This window comes from Saccoglossus kowalevskii, chromosome 9, assembly GCF_978046115.1.
Source record: "Saccoglossus kowalevskii chromosome 9, keSacKowa6.1, whole genome shotgun sequence".
NCBI classification, from domain to species: Eukaryota; Metazoa; Hemichordata; class Enteropneusta; family Harrimaniidae; genus Saccoglossus; species Saccoglossus kowalevskii.
In genome coordinates, this window is record NC_140649.1 from 3,826,218 (window position 1) to 3,849,482 (window position 23,265).

Here is a 23,265-nt window from a genome sequence, read left to right on the forward strand (position 1 = left end):
CGAAATTGAATATACGCACATCTTCATTATTACATATAGAATGTTGATCGGTATATGACGACTGTATTGTAATTTAAAGGACGGTGGTCGTTGCGCCGCGTCCTCGCGACAAGGGACTCATAGCGACGTATACAACGCGGGTAAAATACATTGTTTATTTACATGAAATTTGAACACGCACTGTGTGACGACCACCGTACCGCCCTTTATAGAAAATGCCAAAGCAACATATTCGGACAGAGTTAACATAACATATAGTAAGCACAGGTACACGTGTGACATAATATCAACGAACACAACCAAGCGTTATGATTGTCAACATATGCGGCAGATGGTATTTATTTTTATTTCATTTATGCAAATATAGGTGCTAGTCTCCTAGGTAATAGCATAGGATGAGTAACAGCAACCAATACTGACATACGTTCACACAATACTTGGTTATAGTAGGTTTCCAACCTGAGCCGGTCATACACATTTCACCATATATTTCAATCTCATAGCTTGAAATCGAGATACTGTATATAGTCATTTGATCGTTTTGCATATATTTATAATAATTCATAAATGATGTCCCTCACTCGACAACTTGCAAAATTTACAAATTCACTGTAAAGAGTATGCTAACTATAAAACCGTTCATTTCACTGTATTAGAGACATCCCACGTTGCGTGAACAAAGTCTATAGAAGTAGGGGATTGCTGGGTCTAGAGTCTACAGGGAGCCCAGGAACTATAATCAACTGCACGCACTCCCTGTGAGCGGGAGGGGGGGTATTGGCTGGTATCTAGTGTAAGAAATAGACAAGGGATGAATTCTGCAGCGAGCTCATATTTTCTAAACTGGAAAAAACAGACGAATCAGTTGAGCGAAGCTAACCGAGTCCTAACCTCGGTTTGGTTCGTAACCAGACTTATAGTTATGATTGGTTGACAAATTTTGAACAGGCCACGCCCCCAACTGTGCCATGCGTTCGGGCCAACCGTTAATTATTCATAAATGGAGCCAATTTGTGTAGTTTTCTTGATTTATTCTGCAGATATAGGTACAATATAGGTAAGACTTTGGGGAAATTTGAAAAAAAGCAACTAATATTTTTCAACCTGGTATTTTTTATAGATTTTATTTTTCATTCTGTTCGTTTCCAGTTTAACGAATATGAGCTGGCCGGAGCCTTCATCCCTTGTCTATTTCTTACACTAGATACAGCCGATACCCCCCCCCCCCCTCATAGAGACTGCATACACTGGCAGTTGGTCATAGTTCCTGGGCTCCCTGTGAGCATGGAAGGTACTAACGTTATTACCTTCCATGGTAATAGCTTATTACGTACAGCGAATGAATATATTAACAGTTTGTTATTTTGTTTGGTTATTTACAACATGATTTGTTTGTTTAATGATTTTGTTGTTTTTTGTGGGAGAGTGATGTTAATGTTTCACGCTCCAACTATCTTTATGTGCGACACAATAATTGTGTTTTTACTACAAATAATACATACTGAATTCGATAGATATATATACGATATTATTAAAATTCTTAATAATATTCACCGTGTGCGAAATGATTTAAGGCGTTTCTATGGAAACTATATTTAATGATAATATAATAATCGTCACATTTGATGTGTGTATTAAATCAATAGAATGATATGACACAAAGAAATGTTTACTTTAAACAGACTGCTCACTCATAGAATATATAACCTCAGTCATCAAGGTGACGTCACTTATATACAAAGCTGTTGCGTTTTTAAGGGATGGAAGGTACACGCATATCATTCGTACGTATGTGCACTGTGCCAATTGTATTTGGTTGTCTTGTCATCTACACTAGCTGGTTGATCACTTTATGTATCGTTACAGTACACACCAAAACTACAATAGTTGTAAGTATTAGGTATACCGATGCTGTGTAACGTATCGTTGGCATCCATATCTTCTAAAAATAACATATATAATGGTTGTCAATTATTATTTTTTAAATACATATGCTTGTTTTTTTTCAGGAATTCAAATCAAATGCCAGTGTGATAAGTAAAAATGACGTCATCAGTGTAAATACAGATCATGGTAGTGATTTCAATTCCAAACTTGACATTTCGCGAGGGTATAACACACGTCGCTATCTTCTACCGATATTGTTTTACAACACTCGCGGACCCAATTCAATATACCAGGCATACAGATTCGCAATAAACTACGCTTTACATCAAAACAGAACTATCGTGGCAGTGCCATTCTATGCACACTCTACCACTGCTGCCATACAGAGAAGGACACCCCGAATCAGGGCATTTTACGAAACATTCGACATGAAATTGTTGTCCCAGCTTTTACCCGTTGCATCGATGACTGATTTCAAAAGAGACTGTGGTCGTAATATTTCAGCTAAATCAATTATAAATTTACGTATATGGGGGCTAAAGAAGAGAATCTTAAACCGACAGTTGCGACTAAAGAAATATTGGCCAACCAATGTGTATTTTGGCAGCGAGCCACAAACCATCAAGGAGTATTTAGGGATTGATTTACCGTGGATAAAAAACACTGGCAAATTTAATTTGCAATCTGCACTCCAGTTTTACAAATCAAAAGATATTCGTTGTTTGACTGTCTTGTTGTCGGACAGCGACAATGTTTATAAAGTTGTTCATTATCATCCAGAATCTTATCCAATCATTGACACGTATTTGACAAGGACGTTGTTCATTCGCAATATGGCGGATCGTGTTGCTATGGAGATATGTGGTGGGGAAGATTTCGCTGCCCTTCATTGGCGAAACATGACAGGCGAAGGGTAAGGGTTACAGTGATAAATCGTTAATTTGCTTTGTGTAGAATATATAATTGTTAGTAGTTAATAGACAACGATATGCATCCATTGCATAATTGTTAAATTATGGTCATGAACAATTTAGCGTTTGTTTTCTATCACTATATACTATTATACCATTATGCTGTGAATCGTATTACGTCATTGAATTTTATTCTCTGTCACTTCGTACTTATATCAAGGAAAGTCTTGTATCTTCGTGATACGCCATGGAACATATGCCAATCACAGCCACTCCATGATAGTAATATGGACTTATATGCTAATCACAGCCACTCCATGATAATAATATGGACTTATATGCCAATCACAGCCACTCCATGATAGTAATATGGACTTATATGCTAATCACAGCCACTCCATGATAGTAATATGGACTCATATGCCAATCACAGCCACTCCATGATAGTAATATGGACTCATATGCCAATCACAGCCACTCCATGATAGTAATATGGACTTATATGCCAATCACAGCCACTCCATGATAGTAATATGGACTCATATGCCAATCACAGCCACTCCATGATAGTAATATGGACTCATATGCCAATCACAGCCACTCCATGATAGTAATATGGACTCTTATGCCAATCACAGCCACTCCATGATAGTAATATGGACTCATATGCCAATCACAGCCACTCCATGATAGTAATATGGACTTATATGCCAATCACAGCCACTCCATGATAGTAATATGGACTCATATGCCAATCACAGCCACTCCATGATAGTAATATGGACTCATATGCCAATCACAGCCACTCCATGATAGTAATATGGATTCATATGCCAATCACAGCCACTCCATGATAGTAATATGGACTCATATGCCAATCACAGCCACTCCATGATAGTAATATGGACTCATATGCCAATCACAGCCACTCCATGATAGTAATATGGACTCATATGCCAATCACAACCACTCCATGATAGTAATATGGACTCATATGCCAATCACAGCCACTCCGTGATAGTAATATGGACTCATATGCCAATCACAGCCACTCCGTGATAGTAATATAGACTCATATGCCAATCACAGTCACTCCATGATAGTAATATGGATTCATATGCCAATCACAGCCACTCCATGATAGTAATATGGATTCATATGCCAATCACAGCCACTCCATGATAGTAATATGGACTCATATGCCAATCACAGCCACTCCATGATAGTAATATGGACTCATATGCCAATCACAGCCACTCCATGATAGTAATATGGACTCATATGCCAATCACAGCCACTCCATGATAGTAATATGGACTCATATGCCAATCACAGCCACTCCATGATAGTAATATGGATTCATATGCCAATCACAGCCACTCCATGATAGTAATATGGACTCATATGCCAATCACAGCCACTCCATGATAGTAATATGGACTCATATGCCAATCACAGCCACTCCATGATAGTAATATGGACTCATATGCCAATCACAGCCACTCCATGATAGTAATATGGATTCATATGCCAATCACAGCCACTCCATGATAGTAATATGGATTCATATGCCAATCACAGCCACTCCATGATAGTAATATGGACTCATATGCCAATCACAGCCACTCCATGATAGTAATATGGATTCATATGCCAATCACAGCCACTCCATGATAGTAATATGGATTCATATGCCAATCACAGCCACTCCATGATAGTAATATGGACTCATATGCCAATCACAGCCACTCCATGATAGTAATATGGACTCATATGCCAATCACAGCCACTCCATGATAGTAATATGGATTCATATGCCAATCACAACCACTCCATGATAGTAATATGGACTCATATGCCAATCACAGCCACTCCATGATAGTAATATGGACTCACATGCCAATCACAGCCACTCCATGATAGTAATATGGACTCATATGCCAATCACAGCCACTCCATGATAGTAATATGGACTCATATGCCAATCACAGCCACTCCATGATAGTAATATGGACTTATATGCTAATCACAGCCACTCCATGATAATAATATGGACTTATATGCCAATCACAGCCACTCCATGATAGTAATATGGACTTATATGCTAATCACAGCCACTCCATGATAGTAATATGGACTCATATGCCAATCACAGCCACTCCATGATAGTAATATGGACTCATATGCCAATCACAACCACTCCATGATAGTAATATGGACTTATATGCCAATCACAGCCACTCCATGATAGTAATATGGACTCATATGCCAATCACAGCCACTCCATGATAGTAATATGGACTCATATGCCAATCACAGCCACTCCATGATAGTAATATGGACTCTTATGCCAATCACAGCCACTCCATGATAGTAATATGGACTCATATGCCAATCACAGCCACTCCATGATAGTAATATGGACTTATATGCCAATCACAGCCACTCCATGATAGTAATATGGACTCATATGCCAATCACAGCCACTCCATGATAGTAATATGGACTCATATGCCAATCACAGCCACTCCATGATAGTAATATGGATTCATATGCCAATCACAGCCACTCCATGATAGTAATATGGACTCATATGCCAATCACAGCCACTCCATGATAGTAATATGGACTCATATGCCAATCACAGCCACTCCATGATAGTAATATGGACTCATATGCCAATCACAACCACTCCATGATAGTAATATGGACTCATATGCCAATCACAGCCACTCCGTGATAGTAATATGGACTCATATGCCAATCACAGCCACTCCGTGATAGTAATATAGACTCATATGCCAATCACAGTCACTCCATGATAGTAATATGGATTCATATGCCAATCACAGCCACTCCATGATAGTAATATGGATTCATATGCCAATCACAGCCACTCCATGATAGTAATATGGACTCATATGCCAATCACAGCCACTCCATGATAGTAATATGGACTCATATGCCAATCACAGCCACTCCATGATAGTAATATGGACTCATATGCCAATCACAGCCACTCCATGATAGTAATATGGACTCATATGCCAATCACAGCCACTCCATGATAGTAATATGGATTCATATGCCAATCACAGCCACTCCATGATAGTAATATGGACTCATATGCCAATCACAGCCACTCCATGATAGTAATATGGACTCATATGCCAATCACAGCCACTCCATGATAGTAATATGGACTCATATGCCAATCACAGCCACTCCATGATAGTAATATGGATTCATATGCCAATCACAGCCACTCCATGATAGTAATATGGATTCATATGCCAATCACAGCCACTCCATGATAGTAATATGGACTCATATGCCAATCACAGCCACTCCATGATAGTAATATGGATTCATATGCCAATCACAGCCACTCCATGATAGTAATATGGATTCATATGCCAATCACAGCCACTCCATGATAGTAATATGGACTCATATGCCAATCACAGCCACTCCATGATAGTAATATGGACTCATATGCCAATCACAGCCACTCCATGATAGTAATATGGATTCATATGCCAATCACAACCACTCCATGATAGTAATATGGACTCATATGCCAATCACAGCCACTCCATGATAGTAATATGGACTCACATGCCAATCACAGCCACTCCATGATAGTAATATGGACTCATATGCCAATCACAGCCACTCCATGATAGTAATATGGACTCATATGCCAATCACAGCCACTCCATGATAGTAATATGGACTCATATGCCAATCACAGCCACTCCATGATAATAATATGGATTCATATGCCAATCACAGCCACTCCATGATAGTAATATGGACTCATATGCCAATCACAGCCACTCCATGATAATAATATGGACTTATATGCCAATCACAGCCACTCCATGATAGTAATATGGACTCATATGCCAATCACAGCCACTCCATGATAGTAATATGGACTCATATGCCAATCACAGCCACTCCATGATAGTAATATGGACTCATATGCCAATCACAGCCACTCCATGATAGTAATATGGACTCATATGCCAATCACAGCCACTCCATGATAGTAATATGGACTCATATGCCAATCACAGCCACTCCATGATAGTAATATGGATTCATATGCCAATCACAGCCACTCCATGATAGTAATATGGATTCATATGCCAATCACAGCCACTCCATGATAGTAATATGGACTCATATGCCAATCACAGCCACTCCATGATAGTAATATGGATTCATATGCCAATCACAGCCACTCCATGATAATAATATGGATTCATATGCCAATCACAGCCACTCCATGATAGTAATATGGACTTATATGCCAATCACAGCCACTCCATGATAGTAATATGGACTCATATGCCAATCACAGCCACTCCATGATAGTAATATGGACTCATATGCCAATCACAGCCACACCATGATAGTAATATGGATTCATATGCCAATCACAGCCACTCCATGATAGTAATATGGACTTATATACCAATCACAGCCACTCCATGATAGTAATATGGACTCATATGCCAATCACAGCCACTCCATGATAGTAATATGGACTCATATGCCAATCACAGCCACTCCATGATAGTAATATGGACTTATATGCCAATCACAGCCACTCCATGATAGTAATATGGACTCATATGCCAATCACAGCCACTCCATAATAGTAATATGGACTCATATGCCAATCACAGCCACTCCATGATAGTAATATGGACTTATATGCCAATCACAGCCACTCCATGATAGTAATATGGACTCATATGCCAATCACAGCCACTCCATGATAGTAATATGGATTCATATGCCAATCACAGCCACTCCATGATAGTAATATGGACTCATATGCCAATCACAGCCACTCCATGATAGTAATATGGACTCATATGCCAATCACAGCCACTCCATGATAGTAATATGGACTCATATGCCAATCACAGCCACTCCATGATAGTAATATAGACTCATATGCCAATCACAGCCACTCCATGATAGTAATATAGACTCATATGCCAATCACAGCCACTCCATGATAGTAATATGGACTTATATGCCAATCACAGCCACTCCATGATAGTAATATGGACTCATATGCCAATCACAGCCACTCCATGATAATAATATGGATTCATATGCCAATCACAGCCACTCCATGATAGTAATATGGACTCATATGCCAATCACAGCCACTCCATGATAGTAATATGGACTCATATGCCAATCACAGCCACTCCATGATAGTAATATGGACTCATATGCCAATCACAGCCACTCCATGATAGTAATATGGACTCATATGCCAATCACAGCCACTCCATGATAGTAATATGGACTCATATGCCAATCACAGCCACTCCATGATAGTAATATGGACTCATATGCCAATCACAGCCACTCCATGATAGTAATATGGATTCATATGCCAATCACAGCCACTCCATGATAGAAATATGGACTCATATGCCAATCACAGCCACTCCATGATAGTAATATGGACTCATATGCCAATCACAGCCACTCCATGATAGTAATATGGACTCATATGCCAATCACAGCCACTCCATGATAGTAATATGGACTCATATGCCAATCACAGCCACTCCATGATAGTAATATGGACTCATATGCCAATCACAGCCACTCCATGATAGTAATATGGACTCATATGCCAATCACAGCCACTCCATGATAGTAATATGGATTCATATGCCAATCACAGCCACTCCATGATAGTAATATGGACTCATATGCCAATCACAGCCACTCCATGATAGTAATATGGACTCATATGCCAATCACAGCCACTCCATGATAGTAATATGGACTCATATGCCAATCACAGCCACTCCATGATAGTAATATGGATTCATATGCCAATCACAGCCACTCCATGATAGTAATATGGATTCATATGCCAATCACAGCCACTCCATGATAGTAATATGGACTCATATGCCAATCACAGCCACTCCATGATAGTAATATGGATTCATATGCCAATCACAGCCACTCCATGATAGTAATATGGATTCATATGCCAATCACAGCCACTCCATGATAGTAATATGGACTCATATGCCAATCACAGCCACTCCATGATAGTAATATGGACTCATATGCCAATCACAGCCACTCCATGATAGTAATATGGATTCATATGCCAATCACAACCACTCCATGATAGTAATATGGACTCATATGCCAATCACAGCCACTCCATGATAGTAATATGGACTCACATGCCAATCACAGCCACTCCATGATAGTAATATGGACTCATATGCCAATCACAGCCACTCCATGATAGTAATATGGACTCATATGCCAATCACAGCCACTCCATGATAGTAATATGGACTCATATGCCAATCACAGCCACTCCATGATAATAATATGGATTCATATGCCAATCACAGCCACTCCATGATAGTAATATGGACTCATATGCCAATCACAGCCACTCCATGATAATAATATGGATTCATATGCCAATCACAGCCACTCCATGATAGTAATATGGACTTATATGCCAATCACAGCCACTCCATGATAGTAATATGGACTCATATGCCAATCACAGCCACTCCATGATAGTAATATGGACTCATATGCCAATCACAGCCACTCCATGATAGTAATATGGACTCATATGCCAATCACAGCCACTCCATGATAGTAATATGGACTCATATGCCAATCACAGCCACTCCATGATAGTAATATGGACTCATATGCCAATCACAGCCACTCCATGATAGTAATATGGATTCATATGCCAATCACAGCCACTCCATGATAGTAATATGGATTCATATGCCAATCACAGCCACTCCATGATAGTAATATGGACTCATATGCCAATCACAGCCACTCCATGATAGTAATATGGATTCATATGCCAATCACAGCCACTCCATGATAATAATATGGATTCATATGCCAATCACAGCCACTCCATGATAGTAATATGGACTTATATGCCAATCACAGCCACTCCATGATAGTAATATGGACTCATATGCCAATCACAGCCACTCCATGATAGTAATATGGACTCATATGCCAATCACAGCCACACCATGATAGTAATATGGACTCATATGCCAATCACAGCCACTCCATGATAGTAATATGGACTCATATGCCAATCACAGCCACTCCATGATAGTAATATGGACTCATATGCCAATCACAGCCACTCCATGATAGTAATATGGACTCATATGCCAATCACAGCCACTCCATGATAGTAATATGGACTCATATGCCAATCACAGCCACTCCATGATAGTAATATGGATTCATATGCCAATCACAGCCACTCCATGATAGTAATATGGATTCATATGCCAATCACAGCCACTCCATGATAGTAATATGGACTCATATGCCAATCACAGCCACTCCATGATAGTAATATGGATTCATATGCCAATCACAGCCACTCCATGATAATAATATGGATTCATATGCCAATCACAGCCACTCCATGATAGTAATATGGACTTATATGCCAATCACAGCCACTCCATGATAGTAATATGGACTCATATGCCAATCACAGCCACTCCATGATAGTAATATGGACTCATATGCCAATCACAGCCACACCATGATAGTAATATGGATTCATATGCCAATCACAGCCACTCCATGATAGTAATATGGACTTATATACCAATCACAGCCACTCCATGATAGTAATATGGACTCATATGCCAATCACAGCCACTCTATGATAGTAATATGGACTCATATGCCAATCACAGCCACTCCATGATAGTAATATGGACTTATATGCCAATCACAGCCACTCCATGATAGTAATATGGACTCATATGCCAATCACAGCCACTCCATAATAGTAATATGGACTCATATGCCAATCACAGCCACTCCATGATAGTAATATGGACTTATATGCCAATCACAGCCACTCCATGATAGTAATATGGACTCATATGCCAATCACAGCCACTCCATGATAGTAATATGGATTCATATGCCAATCACAGCCACTCCATGATAGTAATATGGACTCATATGCCAATCACAGCCACTCCATGATAGTAATATGGACTCATATGCCAATCACAGCCACTCCATGATAGTAATATGGACTCATATGCCAATCACAGCCACTCCATGATAGTAATATAGACTCATATGCCAATCACAGCCACTCCATGATAGTAATATGGACTCATATGCCAATCACAGCCACTCCATGATAGTAATATGGACTCATATGCCAATCACAGCCACTCCATGATAGTAATATGGACTCATATGCCAATCACAGCCACTCCATGATAGTAATATGGACTCATATGCCAATCACAGCCACTCCATGATAGTAATATGGACTCATATGCCAATCACAGCCACTCCATGATAGTAATATGGATTCATATGCCAATCACAGCCACTCCATGATAGTAATATGGACTCATATGCCAATCACAGCCACTCCATGATAGTAATATGGACTCATATGCCAATCACAGCCACTCCATGATAGTAATATGGACTCATATGCCAATCACAGCCACTCCATGATAGTAATATGGATTCATATGCCAATCACAGCCACTCCATGATAGTAATATGGATTCATATGCCAATCACAGCCACTCCATGATAGTAATATGGACTCATATGCCAATCACAGCCACTCCATGATAGTAATATGGATTCATATGCCAATCACAGCCACTCCATGATAGTAATATGGATTCATATGCCAATCACAGCCACTCCATGATAGTAATATGGACTCATATGCCAATCACAGCCACTCCATGATAGTAATATGGACTCATATGCCAATCACAGCCACTCCATGATAGTAATATGGATTCATATGCCAATCACAACCACTCCATGATAGTAATATGGACTCATATGCCAATCACAGCCACTCCATGATAGTAATATGGACTCACATGCCAATCACAGCCACTCCATGATAGTAATATGGACTCATATGCCAATCACAGCCACTCCATGATAGTAATATGGACTCATATGCCAATCACAGCCACTCCATGATAGTAATATGGACTCATATGCCAATCACAGCCACTCCATGATAATAATATGGATTCATATGCCAATCACAGCCACTCCATGATAGTAATATGGACTCATATGCCAATCACAGCCACTCCATGATAATAATATGGATTCATATGCCAATCACAGCCACTCCATGATAGTAATATGGACTTATATGCCAATCACAGCCACTCCATGATAGTAATATGGACTCATATGCCAATCACAGCCACTCCATGATAGTAATATGGACTCATATGCCAATCACAGCCACTCCATGATAGTAATATGGACTCATATGCCAATCACAGCCACTCCATGATAGTAATATGGACTCATATGCCAATCACAGCCACTCCATGATAGTAATATGGACTCATATGCCAATCACAGCCACTCCATGATAGTAATATGGATTCATATGCCAATCACAGCCACTCCATGATAGTAATATGGATTCATATGCCAATCACAGCCACTCCATGATAGTAATATGGACTCATATGCCAATCACAGCCACTCCATGATAGTAATATGGATTCATATGCCAATCACAGCCACTCCATGATAATAATATGGATTCATATGCCAATCACAGCCACTCCATGATAGTAATATGGACTTATATGCCAATCACAGCCACTCCATGATAGTAATATGGACTCATATGCCAATCACAGCCACTCCATGATAGTAATATGGACTCATATGCCAATCACAGCCACACCATGATAGTAATATGGACTCATATGCCAATCACAGCCACTCCATGATAGTAATATGGACTCATATGCCAATCACAGCCACTCCATGATAGTAATATGGACTCATATGCCAATCACAGCCACTCCATGATAGTAATATGGACTCATATGCCAATCACAGCCACTCCATGATAGTAATATGGACTCATATGCCAATCACAGCCACTCCATGATAGTAATATGGATTCATATGCCAATCACAGCCACTCCATGATAGTAATATGGATTCATATGCCAATCACAGCCACTCCATGATAGTAATATGGACTCATATGCCAATCACAGCCACTCCATGATAGTAATATGGATTCATATGCCAATCACAGCCACTCCATGATAATAATATGGATTCATATGCCAATCACAGCCACTCCATGATAGTAATATGGACTTATATGCCAATCACAGCCACTCCATGATAGTAATATGGACTCATATGCCAATCACAGCCACTCCATGATAGTAATATGGACTCATATGCCAATCACAGCCACACCATGATAGTAATATGGATTCATATGCCAATCACAGCCACTCCATGATAGTAATATGGACTTATATACCAATCACAGCCACTCCATGATAGTAATATGGACTCATATGCCAATCACAGCCACTCTATGATAGTAATATGGACTCATATGCCAATCACAGCCACTCCATGATAGTAATATGGACTTATATGCCAATCACAGCCACTCCATGATAGTAATATGGACTCATATGCCAATCACAGCCACTCCATAATAGTAATATGGACTCATATGCCAATCACAGCCACTCCATGATAGTAATATGGACTTATATGCCAATCACAGCCACTCCATGATAGTAATATGGACTCATATGCCAATCACAGCCACTCCATGATAGTAATATGGATTCATATGCCAATCACAGCCACTCCATGATAGTAATATGGACTCATATGCCAATCACAGCCACTCCATGATAGTAATATGGACTCATATGCCAATCACAGCCACTCCATGATAGTAATATGGACTTATATACCAATCACAGCCACTCCATGATAGTAATATGGACTTATATGCCAATCACAGCCACTCCATGATAGTAATATGGACTCATATGCCAATCACAGCCACTCCATGATAGTAATATGGATTCATATGCCAATCACAGCCACTCCATGATAGTAATATGGACTCATATGCCAATCACAGCCACTCCATGATAGTAATATGGACTCATATGCCAATCACAGCCACTCCATGATAGTAATATGGACTCATATGCCAATCACAGCCACTCCATGATAGTAATATAGACTCATATGCCAATCACAGCCACTCCATGATAGTAATATGGACTCATATGCCAATCACAGCCACTCCATGATAGTAATATGGACTCATATGCCAATCACAGCCACTCCATGATAGTAATATGGACTCATATGCCAATCACAGCCACTCCATGATAGTAATATGGACTCATATGCCAATCACAGCCACTCCATGATAGTAATATGGACTCATATGCCAATCACAGCCACTCCATGATAGTAATATGGATTCATATGCCAATCACAGCCACTCCATGATAGTAATATGGACTCATATGCCAATCACAGCCACTCCATGATAGTAATATGGACTCATATGCCAATCACAGCCACTCCATGATAGTAATATGGACTCATATGCCAATCACAGCCACTCCATGATAGTAATATGGATTCATATGCCAATCACAGCCACTCCATGATAGTAATATGGATTCATATGCCAATCACAGCCACTCCATGATAGTAATATGGACTCATATGCCAATCACAGCCACTCCATGATAGTAATATGGATTCATATGCCAATCACAGCCACTCCATGATAGTAATATGGATTCATATGCCAATCACAGCCACTCCATGATAGTAATATGGACTCATATGCCAATCACAGCCACTCCATGATAGTAATATGGACTCATATGCCAATCACAGCCACTCCATGATAGTAATATGGATTCATATGCCAATCACAACCACTCCATGATAGTAATATGGACTCATATGCCAATCACAGCCACTCCATGATAGTAATATGGACTCACATGCCAATCACAGCCACTCCATGATAGTAATATGGACTCATATGCCAATCACAGCCACTCCATGATAGTAATATGGACTCATATGCCAATCACAGCCACTCCATGATAGTAATATGGACTCATATGCCAATCACAGCCACTCCATGATAATAATATGGATTCATATGCCAATCACAGCCACTCCATGATAGTAATATGGACTCATATGCCAATCACAGCCACTCCATGATAATAATATGGATTCATATGCCAATCACAGCCACTCCATGATAGTAATATGGACTTATATGCCAATCACAGCCACTCCATGATAGTAATATGGACTCATATGCCAATCACAGCCACTCCATGATAGTAATATGGACTCATATGCCAATCACAGCCACTCCATGATAGTAATATGGACTCATATGCCAATCACAGCCACTCCATGATAGTAATATGGACTCATATGCCAATCACAGCCACTCCATGATAGTAATATGGACTCATATGCCAATCACAGCCACTCCATGATAGTAATATGGATTCATATGCCAATCACAGCCACTCCATGATAGTAATATGGATTCATATGCCAATCACAGCCACTCCATGATAGTAATATGGACTCATATGCCAATCACAGCCACTCCATGATAGTAATATGGATTCATATGCCAATCACAGCCACTCCATGATAATAATATGGATTCATATGCCAATCACAGCCACTCCATGATAGTAATATGGACTTATATGCCAATCACAGCCACTCCATGATAGTAATATGGACTCATATGCCAATCACAGCCACTCCATGATAGTAATATGGACTCATATGCCAATCACAGCCACACCATGATAGTAATATGGACTCATATGCCAATCACAGCCACTCCATGATAGTAATATGGACTCATATGCCAATCACAGCCACTCCATGATAGTAATATGGACTCATATGCCAATCACAGCCACTCCATGATAGTAATATGGACTCATATGCCAATCACAGCCACTCCATGATAGTAATATGGACTCATATGCCAATCACAGCCACTCCATGATAGTAATATGGATTCATATGCCAATCACAGCCACTCCATGATAGTAATATGGATTCATATGCCAATCACAGCCACTCCATGATAGTAATATGGACTCATATGCCAATCACAGCCACTCCATGATAGTAATATGGATTCATATGCCAATCACAGCCACTCCATGATAATAATATGGATTCATATGCCAATCACAGCCACTCCATGATAGTAATATGGACTTATATGCCAATCACAGCCACTCCATGATAGTAATATGGACTCATATGCCAATCACAGCCACTCCATGATAGTAATATGGACTCATATGCCAATCACAGCCACACCATGATAGTAATATGGATTCATATGCCAATCACAGCCACTCCATGATAGTAATATGGACTTATATACCAATCACAGCCACTCCATGATAGTAATATGGACTCATATGCCAATCACAGCCACTCTATGATAGTAATATGGACTCATATGCCAATCACAGCCACTCCATGATAGTAATATGGACTTATATGCCAATCACAGCCACTCCATGATAGTAATATGGACTCATATGCCAATCACAGCCACTCCATAATAGTAATATGGACTCATATGCCAATCACAGCCACTCCATGATAGTAATATGGACTTATATGCCAATCACAGCCACTCCATGATAGTAATATGGACTCATATGCCAATCACAGCCACTCCATGATAGTAATATGGATTCATATGCCAATCACAGCCACTCCATGATAGTAATATGGACTCATATGCCAATCACAGCCACTCCATGATAGTAATATGGACTCATATGCCAATCACAGCCACTCCATGATAGTAATATGGACTCATATGCCAATCACAGCCACTCCATGATAGTAATATAGACTCATATGCCAATCACAGCCACTCCATGATAGTAATATAGACTCATATGCCAATCACAGCCACTCCATGATAGTAATATGGACTTATATGCCAATCACAGCCACTCCATGATAGTAATATGGACTCATATGCCAATCACAGCCACTCCATGATAATAATATGGATTCATATGCCAATCACAGCCACTCCATGATAGTAATATGGACTCATATGCCAATCACAGCCACTCCATGATAGTAATATGGACTCATATGCCAATCACAGCCACTCCATGATAGTAATATGGACTCATATGCCAATCACAGCCACTCCATGATAGTAATATGGACTCATATGCCAATCACAGCCACTCCATGATAGTAATATGGACTCATATGCCAATCACAGCCACTCCATGATAGTAATATGGATTCATATGCCAATCACAGCCACTCCATGATAGAAATATGGACTCATATGCCAATCACAGCCACTCCATGATAGTAATATGGACTCATATGCCAATCACAGCCACTCCATGATAGTAATATGGACTCATATGCCAATCACAGCCACTCCATGATAATAATATGGACTCATATGCCAATCACAGCCACTCCATGATAATAATATGGATTCATATGCCAATCACAGCCACTCCATGATAGTAATATGGACTCATATGCCAATCACAGCCACTCCATGATAATAATATGGATTCATATGCCAATCACAACCACTCCATGATAGTAATATGGACTCATATGCCAATCACAGCCACACCATGATAGTAATATGGACTCATATGCCAATCACAGCCACTCCATGATAGTAATATGGACTCATATGCCAATCACAGCCACTCCATGATAATAATATGGATTCATATGCCAATCACAGCCACTCCATGATAATAATATGGATTCATATGCCAATCACAGCCACTCCATGATAGTAATATGGACTTATATGCCAATCACAGCCACTCCATGATAGTAATATGGACTCATATGCCAATCACAGCCACTCCATGATAGTAATATGGATTCATATGCCAATCACAGCCACTCCATGATAGTAATATGGACTTATATGCCAATCACAGCCACTCCATGATAGTAATATGGACTCATATGCCAATCACAGCCACTCCATGATAGTAATATGGATTCATATGCCAATCACAGCCACTCCATGATAGTAATATGGACTTATATGCCAATCACAGCCACTCCATGATAGTAATATGGACTCATATGCCAATCACAGCCACTCCATGATAGTAATATGGTTTCATATGCCAATCACAACCACTCCATGATAGTAATATGGACTCATATGCCAATCACAGCCACTCCATGATAGTAATATGGACTCATATGCCAATCACAGCCACTCCATTATAGTAATATGAATTCATATGCTAATCTTTCCCCAGACTCGTAATACGTAGACAGTGTAGTAACACAACATAGGACATTACTTTGTTTTCTACATGAATATAGTTGTTTAAATAATTAAAAGTGATGCGCACAGACACTCTGAGCAAAACTTTAGGTTAATCTTTTCATCATGGTATTATTTGATCCTTCGTGTCTAATTTCTAATCGACGACGGCTGTCTACACGTCCTAATTGTATCGTCATAAACCAATTGCGTGTTATAAAAAATGAAATACTGAATTTGAACAAGTAGTCAGAATACTAGTAATAGCAGCATTCCCGTAATATTGTTAGTATACATATATCGCTTTATATATATATTGCAACATGAAACTAGTTGGTAAATGAATTAACATTCCCAGAATTTCTCACCAAGGCTTTATGGATTCGCCAGTATCGATATTATTTACCGGTATTTTAATTGTTCAGTTGCAAGAACAAATGCAATCTCGTGATGACTACCTCGAACAAATATTATTAAAATGTTAATAACCCTGTTAATGAGTTTTATTATTAATTTGTTATTGTTAAACATTTTTTTCTATGTTATCGATATAGAGCCATTGCTCGAAACGTCTAACTATTTTTAATAGTTATTCAGAACTCAGGACTACGATTACCGAATATAATTTACTACATATCATTTTTAACATGTTGTTGGTCACAGTAATTCTGTAACACTCATGACACAAGGCGGCATTTGCACCCTATGTACAGTACACAACCGGGGGTGAAAGATCACTACAAATAAAAGCAAAGCGTGTTTTCATATGAACGAGTTTTATTATCGTGACTTCAAACTACTTCGCATTAATGTATAATTATCATATGAACAACTGTCATATCCATATGTTACTATTATATCAGCGCTATTAATATTCTCCGATTCTCTCACTATGCGGGGCTTAATAAATATCAACGGCACATAGGACGAAACATCTCTTTTTTCCAAACCTTGTCAGTGTCGGTCACATTGCTGTAAAACATGTGATCATGACAAAAATATTTTCGAACATGCTATAATTCGCTAAAACATAACATGACGAAAACCACGGCAATAGCAATGGCACCTCCTGAAGTATGTATGTATATTTACTGTGATCTACTGCCCGCGACTTAACGTGGTCAGAATACTAACACACTAAAATGGTATGCTTTCTAATAATAGGTGTCGCACATCTACGTGTGTGCAGAATTTGAAATTATTACGTAATAATGCTGGTAAATTATCTAGTCGTATCCATGACTACGTCGTATCGTCCAACATTTCATGCCTCTACGTGGCTCATCCTGTGTACTCCGGAAAGGTAGGAATGACGTCACTACTCAATTGTTAGCTGGAATCTTTAAACTGTTTAAGGGCAATGTCCAGCATTATAATAGCATACCAATAAGTCACTCTCTACTGAAACTCAGTACATAACCACACCACCTGAACATGCTTACTGGCGGATCCAGAAACTCGATAGGAGAGCTCCTATTGACGCAGGCTGAAGAGGGTTCCTGGTGCACGTCCCCATAAATCCACGCGTGATGCTTAACAAGTGACTTTCCACCAAAGAACACAAAACACGTACGGGCAGGGTGAAGAGTCTATGGATATCGATTTTAAAGTACCTTAGCCACTCGTCAATTTAATTTGTAGGCAGTTACTAGACATTACCCCTGATGTTCTGTTTCATCTTATATTTTGGCATGTTCTCAATTATGAACACTATAATGCGAACATTTTTAATGTACAATATCTGAGAACAAAACAGTGTTGGTTGGTTCAGTGAGTTATTTGGGAAGGGTTGTATACAGCACGGAGTTTCATGTGTGCAGATGACTTCTCAGTGAATGACTTGTTTGTTTGTTTGTTTGTGGTATTTTAGTTCTGGACATTGTCTTTAGCCTTTTCACCAACAGACTTTCTCGCACAAATTTGTCTGCTCCTTTTTCTTATACTTCTTCATTATTTCTGGAAATGAACCCTAATTTTGGAACCAACAGAAGAATTTGAGTCAATTTGACTATTTTTGTCCCAACCTTCTAAAGAAAGGTGCAGACTATAAACAGGAGTATTTTGTCAATTTGTGATGAAAAGGTTAACGCACTTCAATCCTGGTGTTATTTGAATAATTTATGTAATCTACAGATCAACGAAATTCGCAATCGTATTCAGGTTAATCTAACAATTTTAGTGTCCATCGTTGGTTGACATATACATGGTACCTTTATTATTATTATATTATATTATAAAATCAGATTGTTTTCATATTCACAAATGACAGTCAACTAGTTTAATTCTTGTTTGCCCAGTCATGACAATACATCTAAAATAAATGTATGAGCGAAATGTTGCATACTGTGGCTAATTCCCTCACTGCATTCAATATGGCAACGACCGTACACTGTTCGTATGTGTGATTTTAATGCGGCGTTTTTTCTGTAAAACACAGCTTATGTACTGACCGTGGATAGTTTTGATTTCTAATACTAGTATTATGTTTATCTTTCCAACAGACGCACTATATAGTGGACAGTCTAATCCACACAGGACTCAAAGTTATCACACAGATAACAATTACGTCATCGTCGTCTTTGAATGGAGATATGGGTCGCTTTATAAATGATTCTTATACAATGTCTCTATTGGAGCAAGAAATAGCTATACGTAAGTCACGTGATGATGTAGATATCTACGCCTTTCATACGCTTTCCTTGGGTAGCTGCGACTGAATATACTTGGTCTGAAATGTTACAACGAGTTTCTCAAACTGAACGATTGACCACCACCGCAATACTTGAGTCAGTTTGCTATCATATCCTAAATCGTAATGCATTTATTTATTTTTCTCTGTAGGATCATCGCTTTTTATCAGTAACCGCTGGTCAAACTGGTCTCAATTTGTACAGTATAGCAGAGATGTTCAGAACAAAACAACCATTGATATAACGAATATTCCCGGAATTCCGAATGCACTGGTCGATATTAATCGACTGATATAATGCTCTTGTTCAGATGTTTGTACACATTTTACATTAATTCTATAGTACTTCGAAAGCACGCGGTTTTGCTCGAAGATGTATCTATGCTGAGAAAATCAGGAATTCACCTGTGTTCGTCGGTTCGAATGCCGCACAACAAATTGCAACCTGTCTGCGGTTGTGGATTGTGATTCACAATTTATGATCATAATTATGAAATGCGTCACAAAGCTCGATTATGCAACACAGCATGTGTTGTGGCAGAAGTACTAGTCGACTCGTGTCTGCGGAAATTATATAATCATGGATAAACTGTGAGAGTGCTATAGTTATCAATGAGTTCCTAAAGTGCTAGAAATCAAATTGATAGTAATTAGAGTACCCAGAAGACAATAAAACTGGAGTATCTGGAAACCACATATCTAGTGTGATAATCTCTTTCTGAATAGTGAATTAAAATATTCATGTTCATGTACCAATTACCTATTCATCGTTTTGAAATACAGAAAGACTGTTATATTTGTTTAAAAAAAAAGAAATAAACAATACACATACTTATTAGCTTATTGGACAATTGTAAAAAAAAATCGAAAGTTCCATAAATGTCTTCTATAGAATGTATATTGTAAAAATTTTGTTTTTTTTGGAAATTTAAATTAAATGACAAATACAATCAACCAATGAAAGAATAGAAAAAGCCCGATTGAGTCACTGCAGTGCATTCATTATTTTTACATGTTAACTAGCCAACAACTTACCGTTTATGCACAGTTTGTATGTATAATAATCCATTCGACTGTAAAGAACATTTTTAACCAATGCATTAAAATAATGATATTTACATAATATGCAGTGTTCACTATTAAAGTTGCGTCGTTTATTGCACGTCATTCGTTGTCGGAATTACACTATTTTCCTACAATATGTTTTGCACGCAATTCAACATAGCTCGATACATGTGTAATGAGCCGAGATAGAAATACGATAAGCTATTACGTCGCACAGAGCTCACAGGAGTTGAGTGATTTATAACAGGCTTGTAGAGGGATACCTAATTACTACGTTGAATAGTTTCTCGCGTGTATGGGCCCCTGGGAATCAGCAAAACGCACTGAAACACTCCCTCTTCGACAGAGAGATGTTAATGGAACAATATATTTGGTCCCGAAGCAATGATGAGTGTATATTTAACTCGTAGTAAAGTCATTTTCACAGGAAATGCTAGAACGCTCATTGGCTAATTCAAGACGGTCATGATATTAATGTACGTGTGTAAACATTGACGATTTCATGTATGGTCGATTTCATGAATGGTCGATTTCATGTATGGTCGATGATCATGCATGGTCTCAGAATAAGAAACATATATAACAGCATCTGCGACTATCAATTTTACATATTTAGGTCGTATTATACCAGAGTACAGTGTGATGTTATTCCAGTGTGTATTGCAGGGGTGACAATTGCGTTATCATGTTGACCGCTACGTATTGTAAAACTGTTATTATTTCAATTCTCCGTGTCGAGGACTAACTACTAATTATTAGCCCAGACATATACCACATAGCAACCAGCATAAGAACCAGCTTAAAATATCCGTTTACCAACGTGTAACATCTGCTGGATTAACGACATATTAATATTAATTTAATACCCAACCATCTATAATCAGAATGAGCGGACGCAGGGATGTGACACGAATCAGCGATTAGAAAAATTGGCACCAATCGCGTAATTTAATTTTAGTCCTATATCGTGATGCCAGGATTATGTTACCATGACAATATAAATAATGTACAAGAATCTGTGACAGGATTTGATTTTTTTAATATGTCGTGCACAGTATGGCCGGCATATTGTCGACAGTATATTTGTATATGTAGTACGCGTACTGTGTTTGGATTTATGTTGTTATATAGTGCATGGATTGTTACTATTATGTCATTTTTCGACAACACGATGACAGAAAACCGACATGCCCATAAAACAAGACCGACCACGGACCGCTTTGACCCACGCTCAGAAAGAACTGTGCATGTAAGTTCATTGATTGTTATCCCATTAACCAAGGTGACTGTTACCTGTACTAGCCCTAGTGTACAGGTTTGTTAAGTTCAAGGTACCAATCGCTTCAATACTTTTATTTATGCTTTTATTTATTTGTTAATTTTCTTGATCAATGCTTTCAATACATTCCAGGAGTTCAATTCAAATGTCAGTTTGATGGATAAAGATGACGTCATCAATATAAACA

The 23,265-nt window shown here is 38.8% G+C and overlaps 1 protein-coding gene across 1 annotated transcript; it reads left to right on the forward strand.

The window, feature by feature from the left end:
• The first annotated feature begins 1,760 nt into the window (after nt 1-1,760).
• Nucleotides 1,761-21,857, forward strand: LOC146738063 (uncharacterized). Its single transcript, XM_085503542.1, has 5 exons — nt 1,761-1,889; nt 2,010-2,800; nt 19,210-19,348; nt 20,547-20,697; nt 20,887-21,857. Exons 1-5 carry the CDS (start codon nt 1,761-1,763, stop codon nt 21,030-21,032), a joined length of 1,356 nt encoding a protein of 451 aa, XP_085359668.1. The 3' UTR covers nt 21,033-21,857.
• Nucleotides 21,858-23,265: the final 1,408 nt, after the last annotated feature.